The sequence below is a fragment of the Electrophorus electricus genome, chromosome 5, assembly GCF_041902795.1.
Source record: "Electrophorus electricus isolate QZ-2024a chromosome 5, ASM4190279v1, whole genome shotgun sequence".
Taxonomy (NCBI): Eukaryota; Metazoa; Chordata; class Actinopteri; order Gymnotiformes; family Gymnotidae; genus Electrophorus; species Electrophorus electricus.
In genome coordinates, this window is record NC_137501.1 from 25,680,718 (window position 1) to 25,706,030 (window position 25,313).

Sequence of the window (25,313 nt, forward strand, 5' to 3'; positions counted from 1 at the left end):
GTTTGTATCGCTAGACTACCCTACAAAATCTGTCAGCATAACTGTAAAGCAGCATTGGCTTAAATCGGGGGTGTGAAGTGTCGGCTGGGACGGGTTTCTCCTTGGCTTTCTCTACAAAGTCACGGCGTTTTCACATAGTCACAAATGATTTTGTTATAGGCTATTTTGCACAATTGTAACATTTTAATTCGTAAGCAAACCCGTTTCGTTATCACTTCCAATAACCATCAGCCGTTCACTTTTTAAAGCGGCAAAATGGTTTGACGTGAGACGATCAGGGAAGCTGTGCTAACTGTGGAAAAGGCCTAGAGCTGAAGGAATTAGAGCACTTGTATCCTATTTTTGGGTCGCAGTTACCATGGGTCTCAGTGAGACGACACGATTTTCGCGTAAATGTTCTCTCATAGGAAGCAGCCCACATACACGTTAAAGTGAACAAAAATGCCATGAACACGTCAGCAATGCCGAAATAACCACTGTCATGAGAGATGGGGGGGGGGACGGGACGACGACGACACAAATCTCAGAACTGACAAAATGAAGTAATTTGTAACTCCACCAGAGCGGTTTTCATCAGAGCCATCACGCTCTTCTCCCACTCGGTATTAAAGACTCGCTGGAAAATCGGTTGTCTTTTGCGTTAAGCCTAGCCCAAGATCAAAGCTAATTGCCCTCACTTGCACATAAAATTCGGAAACCACGACCGTTCTATCTACACGAACGGCGTCTTGTCCTCCATTAGATGGCGCTGTTGCATTTCTAGAAACCACTAGCGATGCTCGATAGGCTATGATCGTCTGCGGAGGGAAAATGTGTAAATGCCGCGACTCTTGCGTGGGTGCGAGGCGGCGTTATTGTGTCACTTCTGCGTCCCAGGTCAGTGTGGTTGCAGCGAGGGGAGCACAGACCGCCGACCCGCTCTGTCCCGATTCATGGGTATCATGTACAGCGATGGAGAGGGAACGGTTTGGGACCGTGTCGGACGCCCACGACGGGATTGCATGTGTTACCTGGGACCACCTACCACTCTGATGCCCATGTAAGTAAAGTATACTCTTACTTTGTCGCTGTTGACAAGGAGGTTAACTAAAAACTTTAGGTCTAAGCGCTGTAAATATTATTTTGTTATTTTATTTTTATTTTTTGGAAAATGGAAGGAAATAAAGAAACGCGAGATTTTAACAAAGCAGTCGATCTGTCCATAATTATCCAGTTAGTACATTTACAGCCTAAACAATGAATATTTATCTGTTGGTCGCGAAAAATACTAGTTTCTTCCAACTATGGACACCAGCCATTTTTAAATGTAAGGACTATGTCAGTATTCAACAGAGAGTGGTGGTAGACGAAAATGAAAATGCTGATACTGAAGTTAAAAGGCAAATAATGCTGTTTTACACTAGACCTGTTTATTTTCGAAGACACTTTTTTTTCCCCCAGACTAAATCTGGAATAGGCCGGCCTATTAAATCTCAGATAAACGGCTCGCACTGGCTATTGTGCGACCAAGGTACTTCGGAACTGGCGAATAACGACAATGTACTCGGAGATTTCCGTGCTGTGTTGATGCACTCTGCAGTAAGGACGCAGCCGTAGCAGTAAAAGAGTAAACTCTGTCTAAACTAGCAGGACTCTTCGTTTCCTGGGAGAGAGACATGCTTTTAAAAGTCCCCCCTGCTCTGCTGTTTCAACAAAGATAACAAACACAGTTGGCACGCATTGTAAAGGACACGGAGAAATTAATGTGCACTGTAGTTTAATTGAGCTTTCTGATAACTAACAAAATTTGCATAAGGTTTTCCTATTGGGGACTTTGCCTGTTGTGTCAGTAGGGCTGTCTCCGTTCTAGTAAGCGGCAGTCACTTTAGTTTAATGTCTCACACCCTCACTGTGCCCGCCGAGCGCCCTGCCAGCGAAGGGTGAAGATTCCCCGCTAATATTCTGTGCACTAGTAGCGGTGCCCACGCGTGCGCCACCCACAATTCACGGTCAATTATCCCGGGCTCAGCAATATAAAAACACCTTTTGGGCGAGTTAGAATAGGCCGTGCAGGTGCTCTATTCAGAAAAGCCGAAATGTCCTATCTGAAAGCAGACTAGTTTTCATTATGTCTGTTGGTACCGATTTGTCAAGGTCTCACCTGGCGGTCTGATTGCCTGATTGCCATATGCTCAGCTCCATTCTGTTTCCCCTCCAGCGGTATGCGGAAATCGCCCAATGTTAGTCCGAGACGGTTGTCCGACATCAGCCCCCAACTCCGACAGCTAAAGTACTTGGTGGTGGACGAATCTATCAAAGAAGACTTAAAATCGTCCCGGTCGGTGGAGGACATCAACAGCGCATCCATCGAGGAGAGAATCTTAAGAATAACCGGCTATTACGGTTACCAACCATGGAATTCAGTTTACAATAGTAAGCAATTTGTCTTAATCACTGTCTTTCAGATGTGTGGCCTTGGCGTTAACACCAGTTATAGCAGTATGCTTGTGAGGTCACGACTACAGTGTATAGATGTATGCTATCCATCCCAGCCGTTACTTCGGGTTTGTTTGTTTTTGTTAATGAACTCTTTCTTCAACTACCTGCGATAGGCAGTGAGAGGTAGGCAAATTTTGTGTGATGGGCTACATTACCTAAATGAAACAATGAGATATTAATCTATATTTTCCATAAAAGTGGGACCATTTTGCTTTAAAGGGATACTTGAACTAGTTCAAACCTGTTTGAAAATTCTGCTTTGGTTGTGGTGACAGTCTTGGCTCTATTTTGGTAAATGTACTGCGCTGGCATTTGTGACATCTGTCATGTTTTCCCATACAAGCAGAGGGAAGCCTGCTGGCTATGCACGTGGGACCAGCTCAGGACCTCTAAAGAACAGCTAGAGCGGCAGTGGGTAGCCCAATTAGCTGCACATACGCACTTGAACGTATCTAACTAAAGAGAACAATAACAACAAACAATTTGGCTTCTAATGTGTGATGTGGGTGTGTCTATAGAAGTCTTCAGTGTTGAGGTAGGAAATGACATAGCAAGTTCCTCAAAGCGAAACATCCTCCAGCGCTGTAGGGAAACGCGCGCTCAGCTTTCTCCTTCAGCCCATGGACAAAAGCTTGTCGTGTATCAGGTAGAATAAGTCAGACCTTTTTCCAATACTTTCCAATAACTTGGATGGCTCGTACAGCCGCAGTGCAGTGGAAAGATGTCTCCATCACTATTACAGAGTGCATGCAGTGCTCTGAACACGCGCCCACGTTCCCACGGCTTCTTTCTGCTCTCACATGGCCCCAGTCTCGTGTAAACACACCAGGCCTTTTAAGGGTTCCATTTGTGCCTCAAGGATTTTAGGGTTTCATTTAAAGGTAACCCTTCAGGGAGGACAGTGTAAATGTGAATGCACTGCTTTCATCACAGTGCCCATTTGGTTTCGAGTACTTCAGGTCTAATATTGTTTCAAAAGGTGTGGCACAGTTGTAGGACATGCACACAAGTAAGGAAACCATGATATTTTGTGTTCCTCTCATGGTATCAAGTAGATTGTAAGCACACAGCTTTTTCTTGCCCATATTTTCATTCTAGAATGTTTTTTGCCTGCGGTGGGGAAAAATAAGACTATCACTATATCACCAGAAAGTAGTAATGCTATCTTTTTAATTCAGTACATCTCCTGGGAATATTTTAGCCAAATGAAGGAGAAGAGCTTCACCACCATGATTAACAGAAGAAGAGCTCCCTTTGATTTTCAACAACCGTGAGCGGTCACCAAATAATTAAACGCACCTTATTTCTTACTGTAAGGACACATGGATTGGAATCCATGTACATGTATTTACTGAACAAAATGACAAAGGGAAACCTGTAGTGCAAACAGCAGCAGGGTCAGGCGAAACAATCCAAATAGAGAAAATCACAGAGAAACCAAAACCCATGAACAAACGCCCAAGATAAACAGGCTTGGTAAGCAGATACAAGCGACTGGCGATACCCTACGATGACTGCAGGTAGCAGAGGAGAAAATATGCTATGGGTGATTGGGGTAATGAACAGGTGAGTATAATTTGTAGTGATGGCAACAACCAGTACTCTGGAGATGAGGACCTCTGATGGCCAGAACGGTGATCAGCTTGGATCAGTTAAAAGTTTCACATTGTTGCCTCTTTTAAATACTATGAAAAGAAACATAATGGCACTTGGTGTCAGCATTAGTGGTAGGCGTACCAATACTTTCATAACATTTATTGTTTTGATTACTCATGTAATCAAAACGATAAACGTAGTCTTGCACATGCCGTTGCATGTGCCATTTTGGAGCATCGGCATTTGCTGTTGAGTGTGCGGAATCTGCTGGAGCAGACCCTGGCTACTGTGTTACGGTAGTTGTGAGTCTGTGCATGGAGGCATGACTGTATTCATCACGCATTTGGCAGGAGCTTAGGTGTCCCTCGCCTCGACTAACAACCGTCACGTCCACCTCCTCCAGGCTTCGATCGGGCCGCTGGGGAAATACTCGCCGGTGCAAAGGGAGGGCTTCTCGACGGCACCTTGAGCGCACGTGCAAAGGTCAAATGTGTGATGGCAGTGCCACCTTGGTGCAGCACAACACGGGTGTACCCGCAGATACATAACAGCCATATAATCTTAGGTCAAAGGTATTAAGTAGACGTGAAAATAACTTGGATCATCCCATCACCGGTGCGAAATCAGCAGAACTTTTCAATCAAAAATTTAGTAAACGACGTTGTTGATCTTTTTAGACCTTGAAGTGTGAGGTGTGGATCATTTGGAAATCCTACGGCCCCACCTGCGACGCATGGTAGGCCACCGTCACCAGTAGAAAAGATTTGGTTTTCACAGGGTTTTGTTACCGCAGTGCTATGCAAGACTATGCCATAGCATGTAGAATCGAAAAATCTTCCTTTGTGCTTGACATATAATCAAATACAAATGAGATTTCGCTGAGGTCATATATATTTGACACCTGCAGCTGCTGGAAAGAACATCCATGAACACAGCAAACCCCACAGCATCTATATTTCGTACAAATGGATGTTTAGACTTTTATTCTTATAGACCATATGTGGACGTAGACAGACGCAGTAACTTAGTTGTTTCTTGAAGAATCCTTGCGCTTCACGTATTACCATGAAACAATGGTCATTAAGACTCTCTCTGCATGAAAAGTGAAAGATTTCCTGCCGGTAGATGAATAGATTGATGGAGAGAGAAAGACAGTTATCCTCTTATTGGAGATGCATCCAAATGAAAATAAATAAATAAATAAACAAACCAACGAAGACCAAGCCAACATGCAGTCTAGCAGATACCGCTGGTATGAAGGCTGGTGAATCACTTGTTCTTGTTTGTGGAACCTTCCGACAGTGTTGCATCTTGCGTGTGAAAATGAACAACACAACACAGATGATGGAAAGAGAATTCGTCAGTGTCCAGGGATGTATACAAACTATATTTAATGAGAAACAAAAGCTATTTACCTATAAAACCTATTTACAAACGGTGTAGCAGTGGTTTCCTTTAAACTTGCCCTCAGAGCAATGCAGTTATACTCTAAGCTGATATTGCACAGACCAACAAATGATCACATGAGAAGTTTAATTTTTCTCTTACCCACAGTTTCACTGACAGACTGCAAATGGGTTTGTCCAACTCACTAGTGTATTCCATTAATGAACCAAGATAAAGCATATTCAGGTTAATACTATTATCAGGAGACTAAATTTGGTCATGCAGTTAAGTTAAAATCATTTGCAAGGCATCAAAGCGAGCTCATGCTATGCAGAATGTGCTATGTAATTTATTCAAGGGAACTGAAAATGCCACACTCAAGCCATGGCTTTGTGATTGCCTGAGACAGACAGCTATTTAGTCTTTGTAAATGTCTTCCATTCTGCCAGCAGATCAGTGTCTTTCACTCTACCCTTTCCATGACTGATGCGTAAAATAGTGCTGTTTGTTTGAAGTAGATGCCCGATGTGTAATTCAACAGTCTTTATACTGAAGTTCTCTCTCTCTCTCTCTCTCCCTCTCCCTCTCTGACTCCCTTTCCAAGGCTCCAATACATGCAGAAAGTTAGTTCTGTACAAATATGCAGGGAAACAGATGCATATGCTATATAAATTGGCATAATTGTGCTCCTAGAAAAAAGGCGATTTAACAAATGGATCTCACACACACATGCCACTCACAAATCAGAAAACCACAGCTGCTCATCATGGTGTACCCATTCTTCCCTGTAGTGGAAACGCTGTGAGTTAGGGTCTGCCTTTGTTTCTCTCTCTCTCCTCCCCTCTCCCTTACCTCTCTTGCTCATCTTTAGCTGCCGTGGAAGGAAACAAGCTCCGATGCTTAGCCTTCATCCTCTTTGCAATCGCAGTGACCTTGTGGTGCGATGGTGCCATCATGAAGTGTGTGTGTGTGTGTGTGTTGGAGTGTGTGACTCTCTCTGGCCTTGAATTTATCTTTAATGGATCTATAAAGAGGAGTAGATTCTCTATTACCCAATTTAAGTGCAGTGGCTGAACTGGATATTACACTTTTTCCAGTTAATTGCGTGCATGTCCGATAATGGTATTGACCTAAACATAACATTTCAGTATGGGCATGGCGAATTGAAATGTCAAACAAACAAATAGGAGCTATCACAATATTACCACTAGCACCACTAACACATTAAAAAAAAAAACCTCTCTAAGCCTTTTTTCAACCAGTGTTTCAAAACACAGCATGACTCATCTGTGTTGGTCATATTCTTGTGGACTGCTGCTTGAAATAATTAGGCAGTACATGTGCAATTATTGTGTGTGCAACAGAGTGCTGTCACGTGTAAGAGGAGTTTGACATTAGGAATGGTACATATGGAAATGACTACTTGGGTATAACATTTTACAACGACTGTGATTCTAATTAGTAAATGTGCATGCGCGCACACAAACAAAACTACTGACTATGGTAACATGAACTTCTCTGCTACAGTCCATATACCATTTTCCTCTCCTCCAGTGAAAAAATGAAAGCCTACAGATAAAAAAAAAACACTGAATGTAGTGCAGGCAGAACAATGTTACATAATATTTACTACATCAACACACATTAGCCTTCTATGCTAATCTGTGTACAAAACGACATGGGCTAAAGTGATTAGATTCCAGCAGATAATTAGTTGGAACCAGTTAACCACGCTGTTCAGGAGAACCACTTGAGCAATGTGTGTTCTGTTCAGCTTCTCTTCAGGATTGGGATTAAAAGTAAAATCAACCTGCCAGATTCATAACCTAATGTACAACCATTATGTAAGTTAGTGTCATCTGAACATAATTGGGCAATTGCTTTCTGTCATTTTCAAAGAATCCAGAATTCACATGAATGTACGTAAATAAGACCTCTGATTTGGCTATATTTTGTATGGGTTAGGTGAAGGATGTATGGCATACCTGAGCATACCTCCAGAAAGGGCTTAGATATAGAGGGAGGTGGAACAGAAAGTACTGAATGAACTAGAACCCAAAATCGTTTCGGCGAGAATTTTTTTTTCCCGCTTGGGAACTTTTCCTTTTGGTATGGCTTTTCTGTATCACTCTCAAAAAGAACATGGTGCTCTTTTTGTTACGAAATGGGTGATTTTTACAGTGGCACATTTTGTAATAGTGACAGGAATGAGCTGACTGACACTGGCCAATCATAGGCATCTATGAGCTCCGCCCCCTGATGTTGCATGAACCTCAGCTCAAAATTATGCAGTGATTGGCTCCATATGCATTGGAGGAAGCATGTGACAGCCCTCGCCCTCTCTGACTGGAAGCTGTCGTGTGAGGGGAGATTTACTTGTTGAGTGGGAATAGGATACAAATAAATTCGGGGGAAAAAATCCTGCAAAAAAAAAAAAAAAAGGACAGAGCGCAACATCAAGGCCACGACTTATCCAGAACAGGGATGGCCATTTGAAATCCATGTGGTCCCCCTAAAGCAATCTTAATGAACGAAGTAGGTGAAATAATCTTCCTTGTCACAACAGAATAATTAGTTCTAAGGATGTAGTTAAAGTTTAGTTAAACTTACTATTGATCACATAAATATAGTTAAGTGTTGACGTTCACACCGGAGGCACTGTGTTACTGAGTGAGGAGTAATGTTTCAATCACTGGGTCTTTGGGTCTGAGCAAACGCAAGCGGGTCAAGTGAGATGGCTTGGGGCTCTAGAAGGTGAATGCTGCTGCTTCCTGCCAGGTCCTGTATGCCTATCAATAAAACTCTTCTTCTCCTCAATCACAAAAGCGAGTAATATCACCATATGTTGCAGTACTTAACTAGTTCTTATTAGAATTATTTACAACTATTCTGAAGTGCATTCTGTTTGGATGAAATCCTGGTGGGATGCTATGCTTATTTATACTGGCAATTATAAAATTTGAACTTTAATCTTGATTTATTCAATTTAATTTTATTAAGACAAGACAGTCCCTGTATCTAGTAAACCTTTTCCACTTTTGTACTTTGTAATGAATTAACATCAGTACTTTAATGAATTTTGCACATTCTTTAGAACAACATCATATAACCATTTTAGAGATTATCTTGACTGTGGGCATATGGATTTGGTTTTCACTTTGACTGGACAGGATATGCCCCCAGCATTACTCTATTTTATGCCTAGGTGGTTTTGATTACAGTACTGCTTAAATTACATGGCAATATGGTGACCTTCTGGAAATAAAGATGAACTCCCAGTCTCCAAAGTAATTATACTGTCCATTCAAACATAAGAGAAATTCACAGGTGGCAAAAATATTTTGTTGTTGTTGACTTTGAGCTTCTAGTGCCCTATTTGGTGAGCTAAGGGCTCAGGCCTTACATATTTATTATGTTTTATAGGTGATTAAACTTGGCAAGCCTGAATAGTTCACTGTTTTACTGACACCCCCCCCCCCCCATTTGGAATTTAGAGTTTTCTGTTTGTTTGTGTCTGGCTGGATTGGTGTTGGCAGAGTTTCAAGCTATTGATCTTTCATTCTCCTTAATGGAGGGCAATCCTGCTCTCTCAGTGGAGGTGCCCATGAACACATTCTTTCTCGCTCTCTCTCTTTCTCCCCTTTTCTCTTTCTCACATTTATTAGCAGAACCAGCACGAACCTGCTTCTGCTGCCGTGACATAACCCCAAGCGTGCTCAGGAGACTAATTTGGAGTTGATTCCTGTGTCCACGAGAATGACCAGAGAAGAAACTCCTTATTTTCTTCTTTTTGTTGCACAATTTGAGGCAATTTGAGGCCCATGACACTAACCCTCAATTGGTCAAGTTGTACTCGGTCATAATTGTAAGTCACTTTGGACAAAAGCATCAGCTAAATGCCATAAAATGTAAATCTAGGGTAGATATAGACATAATGGCCAAAGGAGGATGCCCCCCCCCCCTTTGAGTCTTGGTTCATCTCAAGGTTTCTTCCTCATGCTATAGGGAGTTTTTCCTTGCCACTGTCGCCCTTGACTTGCTCACTGGAGGCTTGGACCCGGACATTTGTAAAGCTGCTTTGTGACATCTGTTGTAAAAACCACTATATAAATGCATTTGGATTTGAATTTGAATATAGAACTGTGAGGCATTTTAGATGCACAGTGTTACCTCGAAAGGTTGATAAGGTTAGGGGACAACAGTCAGCAGTCTGATGATGGCCGAGGACCGAGGGCCTGATCTGGAGTGCAAGTGGGGGGGGGAAGGGAGCAGTGGGATAGTGGAGAGGTTACATGATTTACTGAGCTGCTCTAGTAGCATAAATCACAATTCGGCCAATGCAGTCACCTTAATCATCACACCACCAGTGTACAATTCTCACTGCATTTTCTAAAAATGCGCAGTACAAGCACAAAAAAGTCTATCCTCAATCCATTATTAAGATAAAGCGTACCAGCAAAACCCGATATGTGCCAATGATGAATATACTCTTGAGAAAACTGGCTGAAATTGCTTAAGTTGTTTAGTTTTAGTTTTTTGATTAGTTTTGATTTCCCAAGCTCGGGTCCGCAGCACCCAGTGCTCTGATTATTAAGGAACCACTGTTCTTTCAGCCCTTAGTATTTCTTGAACATTTCATTTCAATGATGCTGCTATCTCTTGGGATCACTACATCTATCATTTCAGCGCTCTTGTGCTGCTTATCCATCACTACTTTGGTTGGCTAGCCATTACCATTTTGTCAGTCTGCATCTGGAAGTCCCAGAGGATCTTAGCTCAGTCATTCTCCACTACATTTGGGTGGTGTATCCTACTTTGACCTCGCAACTTCCAGCCTTTGCACAGATGTTTCTGTATACTATGCCGGCCTCTTGGTTATGCCGTTCCATGTACACGCCTGCAAGCATCTTGCATCCTGCTGTTACATGCTGGATGGTCTCATTGGCATCTTTGCACATCCTACAACGTCTCAGTTGGCTAACCTTTTTATTCTGTGTTGCCCTTATCTTGGCCTCCAACCTCCTTCTCCACGGAGGATACTGCTCCTTGGTGGCGAGCCAAATACGGAATATATTTATTTAACTGACTGGTCACAGTAGCGATCATCTAATGAGCTTCATTCACATTTTCCAGCAGCCTTTCGGGTACTTCACTTGGTAGTCTTGGTAGTTTGGTAGATGACTAATGCCTAGCCTAGCCATGATCTTCAATCTCAGGTCAGCAGGTCTGGTATTGGTTCCCAGATTCGGGGTGTGGAGATCATGTCCACCACTCACCCCATTCATCGGTCTGCCTCCCCCTTGCTGTAGTTGTACCTCTTTGATCACTAATTGTTAGAGCAGTTGCTGCCTGCAGATGTGGAAACATTGAGCTACTAGTTGTTTCGATGTTAGTGTGGATGTTGGGTTTCAAAGCATCCATAGTTATACTCTGCATATGCTCTCTTGCACTAAGGCCTAAGGAGATCAACAGCCTATATCAAGGTGTGCATAACTCGGGCAGCTTCTTTTCCTCAGCACAATGGGCCAAAAAGAGATTTAACTGACCCTGAAAAGGAAAATATTGTAAAAAGTCTTTCAGAGGGATGCAGTATTCATAAAATTGTTAAGATTTGGAGGTGTGATCGCAGAACCATCAAACATTTTGTTGCAAATAGTCAACAGGGTAGCAAGAAAGGTGTTGAGAAGAAAATATGCAAATTAACTGCCAAAAATTTAAGAAGAATCAAACGTGAAGTGACCAGGAACCCATTATCCGCCGGTGCTGTCATATTCCAGAACTGAAACCTACCTGTCTGGAAGTTCAAAGTGTTCAGTACTCAAAGACGTGGACAACGTAAGGATGGCTGAAATCCGACCACCACTAAACAAGACACATAAGGTGAAATGTCAAGACTGGGCCAAGAAATATCTGAAGACAGATTTTTAAAAAGATTTTATAGACTGATGATATGAGAATTGATTCTTGCCGGACCAGATGGATGGGCCCTTAGCTGTATCAGTAATGTGCACAAAGCTCCACTTCGACTCAGACGCCAGCAAGTTGGAGGTGAGGTACTGCTATGGGCTGGTATTATTAAAGATGAGCTAGTTGGACCTTTTTTGGTTGAAGATAAACTCCAAAAATTAACTCCCAAACCTACTACCAGTTTTAAAAGACGCTTTCTTTAAGCAGTAGTACAGGAAAAAGCCTGCATCTTTCCTGAAGACCATTACATTTACATTTACGGCATTTAGCAGACGCTCTTATCCAGAGCGTCTTACAAAAGTGCTTTGTGATTTACTCATAGAATATATCCTAGTACAGTACAGTAGGTTAGAGTCCAACATACCAATGAACTAGAAAACTATAGAATACAGGGATCAATGCTGCTATCTACAAGTACAAGACCTTATGTATTTATCTTAAACAATAAGTGCTAGAGTTTGTTAAACAACATAAACAATACCCTACAATAAGTACTAATTTAGTCAGTCAATATGGGTGCAGGGTCAGTTGTCATTTAAATATTCTGCAAATAGATGGGTCTGCGTTTGTAAACTGCTAGGGACTCTGCTGTCCAGACAGCAAGTGTGGGTTCATTCCACCATCTTGGAGCCAGGACAGAAAATAGTCTCGGTGCTTGTTGTCCATGAGACCTCAGGCAAGGTATTTCAAGCCGAGCCGTACTTGAGGTTCGAAGTACGCGAGGTACAGCTCTGGCTTTGACCATTGACCTCATGTATGAAGGGGCTGGTCCATTTTTACCTTTGTAGGCAAGCATCAAGGTTTTAAATCTGATGCTTGCAGCTACTGGGAGCCAATGAAGGGAGCACAGCAGCGGAGTAACGTGTGAACTTCAGAAGATTGAAGACCAGTCGTGCTGCTGCATTTTGGACAAGTTGCAGAGGTTTGACGGCTCTTGGAGGAAGACCAGCAAGTAGTGAGATGCGTTAGTCTAGCTTTGTGTTCACAAGAGACTGCACAAGCACCTAGGTAGCTTCCTGCGAGAGAAAGGGCCGAATCCATCGTATGTTACAAAGGAGAAATCAGGAAGACTGGGCTAGATTAGAAACATTGAGTTGAGAATAACAACTGATTTGTCCAAAGTTATGCCCAGGCTACGTGCAGCTTTGCATGTTGATACCAGGGAGTTCTTGACGGAAACTGTAAGGTCATGGTAAGGATTAGGAGTACCTGGGATGAACAGAAGCTCAGTTTTACTGGGGTTGAGCTTCAAGTGGTGGGCTGTCATCCATGACGCGATGTCAGTCAAGCATGCTGAGATACATCTGGAGACCTACATGTCAGAGGGTGGAAAAGAAAGAAATACATCACTAAGAGAATGAATATACAAAGAGAAGAGAAGGGGGCCCAATACTGAGCCTTGTGGAACACCAGTGGAGAGACTACATGGTTTGGATGTGGATCCTCTCCATGTCACCTGATTGGCTCTGCTTGGAGATGGTTTCGGTCCTGTCACACCAAGCCTGGAGAGAACAGAGAGAGGAATGTTGTGGTGCATTGTGTCAAAGGCTGCTGAAAAGTCTAGAAGAACAAAACAGATGACAGTTTGGCAGCTTTAGCAGTATGAAGTTTCTCCATCAGTGCTATGAGGGCTGTTTCTGTTGAATGTGATGGTTTGTAGCCAGAAGGATTGGGATCATGCAGCTGGTTCTGGGTGAGGAATAGAGGTAATTGATTCTAAACTGCTCGTTCAAGGGCTTTTGAGAGGAAAGACAGAAGTGATACCAGTCTGTAACTGGTAATGTTGGAGCCGTCAAGAATGGCCTTCTTGAGGATTGGTACCACCCTGGCAGTTTTGAATGCAGTTGGCACATATCCAGAAGATAAGGAGTTGTTGATGATAGAGATGAAAGGAAGCAGATCTCTTGCGATCGTCTGGAACAGAGTGGAAGGAACAGGATCCAGCGGACATGTAGTTGGATTGCTGGAAGTCAGGAGTTGAAGAATTTCATCTGAGGAAAGAGGAGAAAAAGGGAGCCAGGAGAAAAAGGAAAAACCATGAATTTTATTCAGGACAATGCTCCAGCATATGCATCAAAGTACTACACTGCGTGGCTAGCCAGTAAAGGCTTTAAAGATGAAAGAATAATGACATGGCCCTCTTCCTCACCTGACACAAACCCTGTTGAGAACTTCTGTGACCTAGTGCATTTAGGCATGAAGACATTCAAGACATGAAGTTCAAACTGAGCATCAACACGTAGCATGGTTGTTGGTACTAGACAGACTATTCTGAGTATTTCAGAAACTGCTGATCTACTGAGTTTTTCACGCACAACCATCCCAAGGGGTTTACAGAGAATGATCTGAAAAATAGAAAATATCCTTTGAGCAGTAGTTCTCTGTGCGAAAAATGCCTTGTTGATGCCAGAGGGCAGAGGAGAATTACCGGAATGGTTTCAACTGATGGAAAGGCAAAAGTACCTCGTTATAATCGAGGTATACAGAAGAGCATCTCTGCACGTACAACATGTCAAACCTTGAAGCTGATGGGCTACAGCAGTAGCAGACCACACCAGGTGCCACTCCTGTCAGCTAAGAACAGGAAATTGAAGCTACAGTTTGCACAGGCTAACCAAAATTGGACAACAAAAGATTGGAAAAATGTTGCCTGGTCTGAGGAGTGTCGATTATTGTTGCGATATTTCGATGGTAGGGTCAGGATTTGGGGTAACAACATGAAAGCATGGATCCATCCATCAGGCTGGTGGTGGTGGTGTAATGACATGGGGGGGGGGGGGGGGGGGATATTTTCTTGGAATACTTTGGACTCCTTAATAAGATTTGAACATCAATGAATTGGCACAGCCTACCTCAGTACTGTTGCCGACCACGTCTATCCCTGTATGTCCACAGTGTGCCCATCTTTTGTTCGCTACATCCAGCAGGATAATGTGCCATGTCACAAAGCTCTAAGCCATGAAGAATTAAGGCAGTTCTAGGGAAAAGGGATCCACAATATATGCATTTCTAGTTAGGAGGCACTGTTTGACAAATATGAAACGTTGGAGAAACACAAGGAACTGAGAGGACATGGAGAAAATATGGAAGGTTAACAACAAGGTTGTGACGGGGGCACTCGGGGCTGTGACCCCCAAGTTAGACGAGTGCCTTCAACAAATCCCAGGATGACGATATAGATCTCAGCCCAGAATCCTAGGAGCACATTATGAAAATACTGCACCACACATTCCAACTCCCAGGACTCTGATAGAAAGTCAGAGTGTGAAAGGAATAACTTGTTAGGTCTTAAAATTGCCATAGAAATGAACAGAAACAGCTTTTGGCATTGAGATTTGAGTTTGCATCACCATACTAAGTTCATGAAAGTCAAATTATGTTATTGTATCTGAGTCAAAACTCTTTTTGGCAATACTGATATAATAAGGAATGTGTTGTGGACCAGCAGAGAGGTGCATGAGAACAGTATCCCCCCCCCCCCCCCCCGCCAGAGTATCTGTATGTGTGGATTTAATTACAGTTTCTCCTTAATCATCTAACACAATCAGAAACCACCCACCTCTCCAGCTATGAACTGTCTGTACTCTCACTCACTCACACCCTCTCCCTCTCTCTCTCACACACACACACACACACACACACACACACACACACACACACACACACACAGTGAGTGTATCTGAGCTCCCCAACTGTGCCATAGTTTTGTCAATTAGAGAAACAGAGGGAGAAGAACCATAGAGAGGTCAGTCAGAGCTGATCTAACCAAGCCCACATTTAACTGCTGCACTGTGCCCGTGCGAGTCAAACATTTAACACACTGGAACAAGGTGGACAACAAGGTGGAGGAAGACCGCCTCCCCACCCCTCCCCCATCGGCTCGCTGCCTTTGAAGGAGCCACACCTGGCCTCTTTGAAGAAGATTAATCTGCTGCAGCTCACGCGCCTGGCCTTCGATTCCTCCCACCCACGCCGGGCAGAATAGTCTGACACTGATGTTCGAGTGAAAGTACCTGATACAGAGGACTGATAGAGGAACAGAGTGTCCTCTTCTCTTGCTGTGTTCCGTGTATGGAGTGATCAGGCAAGCACGTGTCAATGTCGTCAGGCGATTGGAGAGGCTAGAATCACGTCACTGTGTCCGAGTTTCAAGTTTCAATGGGCCCCCACTGGTCTCCATACATCAGAAGGCAGAGACGGATGAGGCTGAACCGCATTGTCCAGACAAATATACCAACCTTCCCACCTTCTGCCCCCCCCCCCCCCATACACACACACACACACACACACACACACACACACACACACACACACTCAAACCAATCCTTTGTAAGTTCACAGAGAAAGCCTCTGTTCACTACAAATGGCATCTCCATTCACTCCGGTGCTGTTAGCTGGCATCAAAGACAGCTCCAAATATGTCTAGCTAATTCATATACGACAAAGTGTCTGTTGCACCGAACCAGGATGGAAGATTGGCACAAATTGGAACTTTGCCGATGCACATTGCTCTTTTAATTGCCACAAAAAGAATCACATAACTAATTGGTTAGAACATTATCTATCCTTTTCAGTTTAACTTGGGTAGTAATAGATTAACAGTAGAAATTCAAAAGCATAGTTAGTTATCAGTGTAGTATTTAAGAAATGAATGTTCCTTTCCGGAACATAAGTCAGTGGACACTTAACTGGGTACAGGTGTCAGTATCTGGGGGGGGGGTGTATGAAATCTAAAAGCTGAATTGACTTTTTGGAAAAAAGAAAGATGAGATGTAACGAGAGCTGCTCTGAATCATAAGAAAACATTCTCTTCCCAGACAGAAAGGATCTTTCTCCTAGACACACAAGCAACTACACAAGGAAGACATGGTTTCATTTTTTTTTTTAGATCAGATATAATCTATTCTTTCGAATTTGAAGGAATGGACTATGCACAAGAATACATGCTTGATCCTTCCAGATGGAAGGCCCACCCAAGAGCCAGCATTCGGTTGGCATTTGGTCAGCATTCTCTTCGCTTGTGAGTGTCTGCTCTGCGCAAGCAACTGGTTGGCCCCTGCACAGAAAGTGCAGCAATCGTTATATTTGCAGGAGACACGTGTGCCGGGTGGAGTGGGCATGTGGAGCCCCCTCAGGTGGGGATACAGGCCAAACTCATTCCTCCTCTCCATCATCCCAAGGATTTGAAAAGAATGCACATCGAAAACGCCACTTCCATTGCTCTCCGCTCCTGTGGATTCTTCTGGGAGAGCCCTGACAAGCTGCATGCACGTACGCAGCTGGTGCGGCCAAGTTTTGATGTACTTTTGATCTTTTGATTACACACAGTGCCTGCTGTTCCCCAGAGTCACCACTGCAATATTCTGCGGTGCAATTGCAACACGGTCTCATGCTCCCCTTGCCAAGCTAAGAAAACGCAGGAGGTAAAAGCCAAATCGTGGGCACAAAACCAAGACTAAGAAGCTCAGAGCTGGGCGCCTATGTGTAATAATTCAGTGATGACAGTCATGCAAAAAAACAAAGATGTTCGGAGAGAAACGGGGAGACTGATGTGGCATGCAGGTCCGGACTTCTGCGCTTGACACGGCTCACTCAGTGTAACAGTAGTAGATGACCCGTACGCACTGCCTATATGGCCAACCCTATAGGTTTGCTTTTAGTGTGAGGAACAGCAGTGCTCTGTTTGGAACAGAGGTGTTGTGCCTACCAGATTGTACGTTCTGCACTCATTAAACCTGTTCTAAATCTTCCCTGGAGGTTTTTTACTTTAGAACCAGGGCACTGGCCTGGAACATTGCTCTTTTCAAGCAGACCACAGAGTGGGTTGTCAACTATTTTCTACTTACTGTTTTTCTTGCATATTAGATCTGCAATTAAAAATTGAAACGCTTTATGCTGTCTTCTTTATATGCTGGTGGTGAAAAGTCTTTTTTGCTAATCTGAGAGCCTTTGGGCTGGAGTGACTATATCTTTACAATGTCACCAAAAAAAAATCACTCCTTGTTATAGAATTCTAGGTATTTGCAACCCAGATCTCAGGGAGCGCGAACCTGGGCTTACGGTGAGTACAGTCCATTTTTGTTGCACTAATTTGCTAATTGGTACTTGGTAAAAAGGTTTTGAAGATGTTTTCTGCTCATTTATATTACGGCTACACTTATTAGATATTTCTATCGATGCAGCTAGCACATAAAATGCTCTGTCTCGCGCGTGCTGCTTTATTTTTTAAATTTATTTATTTATTTTACTGAGTATAATTGGTATTTTTGCTTGCACTATAGCTTAGATGCCAGACTTTTCTATTACTTCAAACTGTTGGAATTAATGAAGCTGAGAGTCAGGCAAGCTGCATGTACTGGTGCTCTCAAACTATAGGAAGATAAGGACATATTATACATATATACAGGGCAGAAAGGGAATACAACATTTCATGAGGGAGTGCGCTGGCAGTGTAGGACCCAGACGCGAGTGGACTTCAACAGTTTAATGAAAACGAAAGTGAGGCACAGGTGACATGGCTAAGTAATGAGGGAAAACGAGACACCTGTGTGGGGGCGTGCCAAGAAAACCAAAAACACAAGCACATTGAAGAGACAAAACCAAGGGACCACATGGCGCACACCGCCAGGTGGAGGAGAGTGCTAGCGAGGGCGGAGGGTTCCACAATGTTTGCTGTGTAACTAGGGTGGTTATGGGGTGTTTTTCCACTAAATGCACACATTTCCCTCCACCCACCTCTCCTGTGCTTCCACTAAGAGCGCAAGGCCTCCACCACCGGCGTCTCGCACACGTGCTCGCTTGAAGAGCGGCCAGAATGACAGATGGTGCCGAGGCTGAGGAACAGGGCCCGGGGCCATAAACGGAACCTGGCCCGGGCCCGGCCAGCCAAGAGGGACCCGTTAGAACTGTTGTGCACGGTCGCCGCTTGCAAGGGGGGTGGGGGTGGATGAGGGGTTGGAGGGGAAGTTGGGATCACGGCGCAACAGACCTGATCTCAGGCCTCCTCTAGTCAACACGTGTGTATTTATGCAGGATTATTTTCTTAGTCTTATTCTATGTAATGCTCCAGTTTATGTTGATGCAATTTATGCAGTGTTAAATATAAACAAACAATTTAAATTTTGCATAATTTGCATAATTTCAGTCGAAACACTCCTCACTGGCTTTCCCCTGGCACAGAACCAAAAGGCTATTTGCATCTGCCAAAAGTTTCTTTAAATATTTTTTATAAACACTTTCATTTTTATTTGAGCCAACGGGAAGAAACTGAGTTGTAAGATTATACACCACACACACACACACACAAACAACCTTAATATGACTACCTGCTGGACCAATTAGATTAACTGTACTTGAGAACGGGCAGTTGCTCTTCCACTAGTAAGGTTTCTGTAAGCCTTTTTTTTTTTTTTCCCCCCAATTCCTGTGCCTAACCAGGGTACTGTGAAAGGTGTGTTACTACCTCATAGCCTTGATTTACAAATCACAAGTGCACTTACAAGCAATTATGCTAATGCTTAATTTGCTTTGCTTTTTGGGCTGAAATTGCATGTATTTATTTATTTATTTTTTACATTTTGCTCCTGCTGTAAATGATTTATCATGTCGTGGGAGTGATACAGATGCTGTCTGGGAGTCTGCCAGTCGCAGTTTGGACCCCGTCGCACCAACTCGTCATAACTGAAATTCTGCAGGCTGCCCGGGCTGTCGTTTATTATTCATTTCCTTTCTGGCCGCGCCGAGTTGCACTAATCATTTCCTCTGCGATCAGAAATTGAGGCTGGCACAGGAAAAGGACCGTTCCCCCAGGGCCGGCCGAGAGGCGGCTGACTGACGGTCAGCGGGGGGCGTCCAGATCGAGCACGCAATGGCATGTCGGTGCAACCCGAGCAAGATTCTGCCGAGCTTTCCAGTGCAACCAGTTGGACACCACAGTTTCTGGTCTTTAACACACGCAAGGTGGCAGATAACAATGCAAGTTCAGGATGTGCCCTGCTGGAGTGATTGAATTCTCACAACTGTCTGAATCACAACTGCACAATCCAGTTCTACACCGGTGTCCAGACACGCGGCCCGCCCGGGTTCATTGCCGAAACAAATCGACGGAGGCAGCGATGGAATATGACCCGCTACAACGTGATCGGCAGTCACGTTTCAGCCGAAGCACAAAGGGACTCCGCTCAATCGGCTGAGCCCGGCGGTTCGTGGCCGAAGCCCTGTAGCGGGCGCCACCCAGTAGGACACTCGCCGATGCGAGCGGGCGGGGAGCCGTGATGGCGAGGCCCCGGCCGCCTTCTTCCGTTTCTTGGCCGTCGCAGAGCTAGAAAAAGAGCAAGGTAATTCTGGAGCGTGAGAACGTGGAGAAAGGGGTGTGGGATGTGACAGGTTGTCATAACGGTGTTCCCAAGAGTGAGAGTGAAAACAGGAGGACGACAGAGCCATGGAGAGCCGTCTTGGCTTCACTCCTCATTGGTGTTACTTGGGAGAATTTGCGCTCTCTCTCTCTCTCTCTCTCTCTTTATCTAGCAATTGAGCCACCCAGTTACAGAACATTTGAGCACAATCGTACTGCTTTCCTTTATGAGATGGGAGCGTTCATCTTCTTTTCTTTCTAGTTGAGTGAAGCAAGTGTACGTATCTGCATGTGGAGAAAGTGTGTGTATGTCTGTGCGCTGTCCTTGTACAGTGAATCCACAGCGACCCCTGCAGCTAGATCCATTACTGTGTGTGTGTGTGTGTGAGAGATCCTATAATGCTGTTAAATAATGATGATTGCTGTTAAATGAATTGCTGTAAAATGAAATGTAATTTGCTGTGCGGTAGTTGTGGTTGAATGCTATTTGGCTAATAGGGTAGATGTTGTTAAGGCGTATATTGCCTAACGTTAGTTCAAGGATAATTGTATGTCGGATAGTTGTGGCCGAGGGGTATTTCACTGTTGGGGTAGTTTTGGTTGAAGGCTGTTTGGCTGATGGAGTGATTTGGGTTAAAGGGTAATTGGCTGTGGGGGTAGTTGTTGATGGCAATTTGGATGATGGTGTAGTTGTTCGAGGGGATATGGGGTTTCATTTGTGTTGAGGGATTATTTACGATGGGGTAGCGGACACTGAGGAGATATTTAGCGCTTGGTGTTTTTTTGGGTTGAGGTGTAATTGGGTGTGGGGTAATTGAAGTTGAGGGATATATAACTGGTCCATGCACATGTTCTGTACCTACTGTGACATTACTGAACCTTACCTTACCTGTTACTTCAATGATTTATATCTGTGCTATATGATTGACAACAGGCATGCAGAGGCCGTTTTCATTTTTCTGGGTTTTTTTTTCATTTGAGAATGATGTCGGTGTCGGCAAACGTAGCTAAGTGGCTGAGGACGAACTGCTCTCATACCCCTTGCAAAACTGTATTTTTACGGCTACCCACCAGGTGTCTCTCTTGTAGCGTTACAACAGCCACCCAAGTGTGCAGGTATGAAGGCCTCTCGGCTTTAGAAATGAGAAGAGATAGGGTGATATGGAAGCAGTGTTCCTGAAACAGCAAACTCTACCACCATAGAGTACTAGACAGAAAAGGCACGCATTTCGGAATTGAAGGGGTCCATAGTATCATATAGCTATTCCAGAATGTCTAATCCGAGATGTTGGCAGGAATGTCGAGTCTGTTATGTGTTGAACACACGTGCCTTCCATCTATTTTGTGCCCATGTAGGTAATGCATCACCTCATTGTTTTAAACAGTAAGAGTCCTTGGCCAGTAAAGTATTTTTTTACTCTAGGATAAGACAATTTAAACCTGTGTCTCTCAGTCAGGTTGGGGTTTTTTTGGGAGCAAAAAGAAATATCCTTGCATCATTGGTCATTCATCTGAAATTGTGATGGATGGGAGCTCAGGAACAGTTTCGAACTCCAGGCCCCCAAAAAGAAAAGGTTTCCAGGAGTGGAATGGCATCCGCGCCATGCACCCCGGCAATCTGCATCATTGCCCGTCCTTCCCGTGGCCGTCAGAGACTCGGAGTCGATTCTTCCTCGGTTGGGAGCAGGGCTCGACATTCTCCTGGTCTCTTCATATCACTTGCCCCCTTCCCTCTGCCCTTGACGTAGCGTCCCCTTATTACGTGCACACAGCGTGAACAGAACTGAAACGCCGTGTCTATCAGAAGCAGAAAGCTGCACTCTTCTGTCCTGTAATAACAGGTTAGTGGCCAGGCTACTTCCTGGCCTCTTGAAATGCACTCATTTGGACAGGATGGAAACAAGCTCTTAAAAGGGTGCTACTCCCTAGGGGAGGATCAGCCTTATTGCAGCATCCCCTCTGCTGAACTCAGACCAGTTTTAATGTGCCCTGCTGTGCTGCTCATGGTTAGGAATCTCGTTGAGAGCACCGATCCCATAACGGCTCTCCTGGGCCACTGCTCTGCACCCCTTTTTCGTACATCTAGGGCACTGGGTAATTAGCATGCAATGCTATGGTGGCTGCTGATTTCAAACCTGCTTGGAATGGAGACAAAGGTATTGACCCTTTCCCTTCCCTCCCAGTGAAGGGGCAGTAGCTGTCTGAGTCCAGATGTCCGCTCGTTGGCCAGAGGATAAAGAGTCTGGGTGATGAGCCGTGAAGGACTTTCACCAAGATCATGGTCACCTCCACAGGAAGACATGTGTGGCATGCACCTAAAATACACTGTGTGAATTAATATTTCCCTTTTTTTTTTTTACTGTTCAGTGTCAATGGAACTGATGTAAAAGAGTCAGGAGACTTGATTGGCCTGCAGTGTCTAAATGTAGACAGTGAGTGAATGAATGAGTGAGAGAGGGCAGGGGTAAACAGTGAATGAATGAATGAATGAATGGGCAGGGTAGACAAGTGAGTGTAAGGCTAAGTGAGGGCTTAGACAAGTGAGGGCAGGGGTAGACCGTGAGTGTGTTAACACCTCTGAGCTCAGTGTATGATACGATATGTTCCAAGTAGTGTGTAAACAGGGAAATACAAAATGCAGTGCAGTCCGTATGTAGACATATATAAGGATATAGAATGCATTTAACTACATATTACCAAGAATCAGGACCATACATGGTCACTGAACACTTTTACAAGTTATCAGAGGCAATCCTCCTTCCATTGCCCCGCTGATATTCCTAGGTGGCCAATCACAAAGCAAGCCTAATTAGCCTAAACCATATCCATGTAAGGGGGTGGTCAGCCATGCCTGCTCCTTAACAGACACTGTTCAGAACTAATTTTAGCTGGTTCACTGCACTCTCCATACAGCACAATGATGACACTGCTTACAGAACCACTTTTTACTGAATTCTACTGAGCGTGCGCACATACTTCGTGTGGGCATGTGCCTGTGATTTTGGATGCGTATATTTGACAGAAAAGTGGGGTTACAGCTTTCATGGGCAAAGCCAGGGTGACGTAGCGCGCTTTCTCCCAGATGTCCTTGGACGCCACTACAGCAAGTGGGCGCTCGGCCGTACGCCACAGATAGCTCATTATGCTGTAGTTCCCTAATAGTGTAAATAGTAGCTTATTCTAGCCTCTCAATGCTTTGATTTGCACTAATGCAGCACTGTCACCTTAGAAACGTGGACTAACACTCGTAGGCTGTTGATTTGAGGCGTCTTGGAGGCACATGATCCGGAATATAGTAATCAACCCTGATTAAGCTCTGGGTGTGTGTGTGTGTGTGTGTCGTGCGTGCGTGTGTATGCTGCGTGTGCGTGTGTAAGAGGGAGGAAGAGTAGGGTCCTCAAAGTATCTTTAATGACCTTAGTCTCACTTTTTGACAAGCGCCTGAATGTACTTGCTCTTAACCCCCACGTCACGGCTTTTTAATTATAACCTCACATAAACAACAGGGCCACAGGGAGGCAAAGCTAGCAGACGTCCCAGACTCCACACTTCAGACCGAGGGAAGAAAAAGGATGCTTGTTCTCCTGGACACACATCGCATCCTTGGCAACCTTATTGCAGCACAGCTGTCACCACGCCGTCTTCTTAAACGACTTCTTTCAAAAACTGGACGCGCTGTCCGATTTAGATGGACGCTCAGGATTTAGTCGCAGCACGGACGTTAAAACAAATCCAAAATGTATCCAAAAACGAGTGAAAACAAAGCGGCTTCGGAGGCCGAGAGCGAAACGAAGAATACTTCGAGGAGTGCGTGAAACGATGAAGGGTTTATGTGAATGCTCACAACTGTCCGGGCTAGAAACGGATGTCACTCGGGGCAATATTAGAAGTACTATGCTGAGGAGTATTTATGAGCCGCTGTACATCAGCTGTAGTTGCCATGGTGAAAGCTGCCTTTTCAGTCCATCAGTACACTATTTACCAGATGCCCTGTCAGAAGTCTTAGAATGTCAGTATGTTGGTAGATGGAGCTCTAATAGGACATGCATCTCCTTTTCCGGGGACATGGGTGCATAGGACTCGTAGCTAGAGGATGTCCTCATACTGGAGGTCTAGCACCATACAGAGGACAAGGAACAGCTTCCTGATGACGGGACTAATGTGGCCTGTCTATCAAAGATGCATCAGTAAAGACTTTCGCATCAACCTATTGAATTTACTAATCAGTTCCAGTTGGTGGCTTGAACAAATTAGTGCATTTTTAGGGGTTGGAACAAAAAATTTAAATTTCAAATTTCAAATAATTTCACATAAGTATGTTGTAAAAATGTTCATAATGGACAACAATATGATAAAATGTCACATTGTAAATGCCACACGTGATGGTATAGCATGGTATAGCATGAGGAGTTCACTATAAAAGGCTCCCCAAACCATTTGGATAAACCTAATGGTCCTATGGTGTGTTTATGCTGGTGGCGATCTCTTCATGCTTGGCTTGTGCCACAGTGAGAGTTTAGGGTCACCGAGCAGAGTAGGTGGCAACGTATCCATTGTAGTTAGTATCCACACATTAGTGACTCCTAATTCTCTGACATGGGAATGACCTTGGAAGCTACAAGGTTATAGACTACAACAGTTTACGTGATGAGGCCCACTAAAGAGAAGATATTTGGTGACCTAATATGAAAATATCATTAAAATGATATATTGTAATAAGAAAGTCTTTAAATATGGCATAAAATACATATTTTAAAACTGGATCTATATTTGTGGAATTTTGTAATAGTCATACTTTAAAATAATATATTATCTATATTATTTTGCTTGGCAGCAATATGCCTCTGTAATAAAGATGTATTATTGTTCTATGTTTTTTAAAAAGTATGGTCAATCAATACTAGATGATCACATTAAAATAAAATCAACAGTGATTATGATTGTCTTGTCCACAATATGGACTCAATAATATAGATAATTAAACCACAGTTCTCACTCAGCACAATTAACAAAGAGATTAAACCAGTATTGACATTTAAGTCTATGTGCAATCGTGGAGGCTGTTCCGGGTACTAAGCAAGTTGAACAAGATTTACCTAAAGCGCCTTTTGATGGAATATGAACATCCGATGGAAATCTACTATGATCAGCATTGGTTGTGAGTGTGTGTGCGTGTTCCTCCATCCATATGACTCCGATTCTGGGACTCTTCAGCAAGCATCCATCTTTCCATGTCTTCATGTTTGACTATACATCATTTTTCATTCTTTTCTCCTCCCCCCACCACACTGTTAATGCTCGGACGCATTTTCATTAAAGACTGGACAAGGGTTTGTATTAATTGCAAAACAGTTTAAATTTCATTTTCAGTGGATTGACATTAAACGCCTCCTGAGAATTAAAACTTGTAGACCACATATGCATACACTCACACAGACACACACACGCATGTGCGTGCGCGCACACACAGACACAGCAAGCATCCATGCTTTGTCTGATGCGTACTTCCTTTCATCTGCATAGTAAATAATTG

At 43.8% G+C, this 25,313-nt stretch overlaps 1 protein-coding gene across 1 annotated transcript in view; it reads left to right on the top strand.

The window, feature by feature from the left end:
* Positions 1–852: 852 nt before the first annotated feature.
* Positions 853–25,313, top strand: part of slc35f3b (solute carrier family 35 member F3b) — a 55,078-nt gene continuing 30,617 nt past the window's right edge. Inside the window, exons 1-2 of the mRNA XM_027016532.3 lie at positions 853–1,039; positions 2,198–2,412. Coding sequence (XP_026872333.1) covers positions 933–1,039; positions 2,198–2,412 — 322 coding nt within the window. The 5' untranslated portion in view covers positions 853–932. The remainder of the gene's footprint in view (positions 1,040–2,197; positions 2,413–25,313) is intronic.